Source organism: Pezoporus wallicus, unplaced genomic scaffold, assembly GCF_028554395.1.
Source record: "Pezoporus wallicus isolate ANWC-B61680 ecotype Strahan unplaced genomic scaffold, APGP_CSIRO_Pwel_v1 contig_14471, whole genome shotgun sequence".
Taxonomy (NCBI): Eukaryota; Metazoa; Chordata; class Aves; order Psittaciformes; family Psittacidae; genus Pezoporus; species Pezoporus wallicus.
Genome location: NW_026640369.1, coordinates 2,568 through 5,892, shown reverse-complemented (window position 1 = coordinate 5,892; position 3,325 = coordinate 2,568). Strand labels below are relative to the sequence as shown.

The 3,325-nt window shown below is 65.4% G+C and overlaps 1 protein-coding gene across 1 annotated transcript; it reads right to left on the bottom strand.

Annotated features, from left to right (window-relative positions):
* Window positions 1-1,070: 1,070 nt before the first annotated feature.
* Window positions 1,071-2,321, bottom strand: LOC130604394 (proline-rich protein 2-like). Its single transcript, XM_057418898.1, has one exon. The coding sequence runs from the start codon at window positions 2,319-2,321 to the stop codon at window positions 1,071-1,073; it is 1,251 nt and encodes a 416-aa protein (XP_057274881.1).
* Between the last annotated feature and the right edge of the window lie 1,004 nt (window positions 2,322-3,325).

Here is a 3,325-nt window from a genome sequence, read left to right as displayed (position 1 = left end):
CGTGCTCACTGTCCCCGTTCCCCGCAGGGCGCTGCTGGCGCTGGGTGCCCCCGGTGTCCTCGTGCTCACTGTCCCGTTCCCCGCAGGGCGCTGCTGGCACTGGGTGTCCCCGGTGTCCTCGTGCTCACTGTCCCCGTTCCCCATAGGGTGCTGGGTGCCCCCGGTGTCCTCGTGCTCACTGTCCCCGTTCCCCGCAGGGCGCTGCTGGCACTGGTGCTGGTTTTGGCCACCCCGGCCGTGTCGCTGCTCTTGGGCATCTTCCTGGAGCGGGAGCTGGTGGAGGCGCCGGCGGCGCCGGGCGAGGCCTGGCAGCGCTTCCTGGGCGCGCTGGGGCAGGGGCTGCTCCTGCACCACCTGCACGGGGCCTTCCTCTGCCCCCTGCTCGCCCTCGGCACCTACCCCTGCTGGCTGCTGCTCTGGAACGTGCTCTTCTGGGACTGACCCACACGTGGACACTGAGCCCCCTCTGCCCCCCAGCACCTACCCCTGCTGGCTGCTGCTCTGGAACGTGCTCTTCTGGGACTGACCCACAGCGCCCCACACGTGGACCCTGAGCCCGGCCCAGGGCCCCCTCTGCCCCCCAGCACCTACCCCTGCTGGCTGCTGCTCTGGAACGTGCTCTTCTGGGACTGACCCACACGTGGACCCTGAGCCCGGCCCAGGGCCCCCCTCTGCCCCCCAGCACCTACCCCTGCTGGCTGCTGCTCTGGAACGTGCTCTTCTGGGACTGACCCACAAGTGGACCCTGAGCCTGGCCCAGGGCCCCCCACTGCCCCCCCGCACCTGCCCCTGCTGCTCTGGAACGTGCTCTTCTGGGACTGACCCACAGCGCCCCACACGTGGACCCTGAGCCCAGCCCAGGGCCCCCTCTGCCCCCCAGCACCTGCCCCTGCTGCTCTGGAACGTGCTCTTCTGGGACTGACCCACAGCGCCCCACGGTGGGACCCACAGAGAGACCCATGGTGGGACCCACAGAGGGAAGGGACCCACGGATGGACCCACAGAGGGACCCACGGTGGGACCCACAGAGGGAAGGGACCCACGGATGGACCCACACAGGGACCCATGGCTCAGGAATGTGCACTTCTTGAAGCGATGCCGCTGGACCTGCAGAGAGCCCCATGGACAGACCCACGGAAGGACCCATGGATGCACCCACAGGTGAACCTACATCCAGAGCCATGGATGGGGCCAGAGCCAGCCCCACAGCCGGACACTGTGGCCGTGGGGCAGGGACAGGGACACCAGCCCCAGCCGAGCCCTGGGGTGGCAGCAATGGGGGCGGTGCCAATGGGCCCCATTCCCATGAGGCTGCAGCCCCCAGGGTGCATGGGGGGGGGTTCTGTGTGCTGGGGGAGCCTGGTCTCTATTGGGGGTGGGTCCTGGTGGCCCCAAAGGGGGGGGCCCTGTCCTGGGGGTCTCTGTACCGGGGTCTGGTCTGGTCTGTCCTGGGGGGTCTCTGTCCTGGGGGTCTCTGTACCGGGGTCTGGTCTGGTCTGTCCCGGGGGGTCTCTGTCCTGGGGGTCTCTGTCCCGGGGGGTCTCTGTACCGGGGTCTGGTCTGGTCTGTCCTGGGGGTCTCTGTCCCGGGGGTCTCTGTCCCGGGGGTCTCTGTACCGGGGTCTGGTCTGGTCTGTCCCGGGGGGTCTCTGTCCTGGGGGTCTCTGTCCCGGGGGGTCTCTGTCCTGGGGGTCTCTGTCCCAGGGGTCTCTGTCCCGGGGTCTGGTCTGGTCTGTCCTGGGGGTCTCTGTACTGGGGGTCTCTGTCCTGGGGGTCTCTGTACTGGGGGTCTCTGTACTGGGGGTCTGGTCTGGTCTGTCCTGGGGGTCTCTGTCCCGGGGGTCTCTGTCCCGGGGGTCTCTGTACCGGGGTCTGGTCTGGTCTGTCCCGGGGGGTCTCTGTCCTGGGGGTCTCTGTCCTGGGGGTCTCTGTCCCAGGGGTCTCTGTCCCGGGGTCTGGTCTGGTCTGTCCTGGGGGTCTCTGTACTGGGGGTCTCTGTCCTGGGGGTCTCTGTCCCAGGGGTCTCTGTCCCGGGGTCTGGTCTGGTCTGTCCTGGGGGTCTCTGTACTGGGGGTCTCTGTCCTGGGGGTCTCTGTCCCGGGGGTCTCTGTCCCGGGGTCTGGTCTGGTCTGTCCTGGGGGTCTCTGTACTGGGGGTCTCTGTACTGGGGGTCTCTGTCCCGGCGTCTGGTCTGGTCTGTCCCAGGGGTCTCTGTACTGGGGGTCTCTGTCCCGGGGTCTGCTCTGTCCCGGGGGTCTCTGTCCCGGGGTGCCCGTGCTGGTCTCTGTACGGGGGGGTCACTGTCGTGGTGCCTCCCTGCATTGCGGCGGCTCTATCGTGGCGGCTCTATCGCGGCGGCTCTATCGCGGTGGCTCTGTCGCGGTGGCTCTATCGTGGCGGCTCTATCGCGGTGGCTCTTCACGATACAATAAAGCCAGGGCTGGGAGCGGAGCTGTTTCATGTGACAGGGTTGGGGATGGGTTAAAACCACCAGAGCTTGGTGCATTGGGTGCTCCCAATGGATGCTGTGTGTTATGGACATGGGGGTGCATTGGGTGCTCCCAATGGATGCTGTGTGTTATGGACATGGGGATGTGCTGGGTGCTCCCAATGGATGTTGGGTGTTATGGACATGGGGGTGCATTGGGTGCTCCCAATGGATGCTGTGTGTTATGGACATGGGGATGTGTTGGGTGCTCCCAATGGATGTTGGGTGTTATGGACATGGGGGTGCATTGGGTGCTCCCAATGGATGCTGTGTGTTATGGACATGGGGGTGCATTGGGTGCTCCCAATGGATGCTGGGTGTTATGGACATGGGGGTGCATTGGGTGCTCCCAATGGATGCTGGGTGTTATGGACATGGGGATGTGCTGGGTGCTCCCAGTTCCTGGCCGGTCCCAGTTGTGAGCCCAGAGGCTGCTCCCACCGTTCCCTTCACCCCATTCCCTGCTCCTCACCTTTAGCACCGGGAGGAGCCTCCATGGCCTGAGAGGAGAATCTGGAGGCCGTGGTGTAGGTCCTTGTCCCTATAGAGCCCCTATAGACAGGCTCTGTCTCTGGAGCCCTATAGACAGGCTCTGTCTCTGGAGCCCCTATAGCCAGGCTCTGTCTCTGGAGCCCCTATAGACAGGCTCTGTCTCTGGAGCCCTATAGCCAGGCTCTGTCTCTGGAGCCCCTATAGACAGGCTCTGTCTCTGGAGCCCCTATAGACAGGCTCTGTCTCTGCAGCCCCTATAGACAGGCTCTGTCTCTGCAGCCCCTATAGCCAGGCTCTGTCTCTGCAGCCCTTATAGCCAGGCTCTGTCTCTGCAGCCCTATAGACA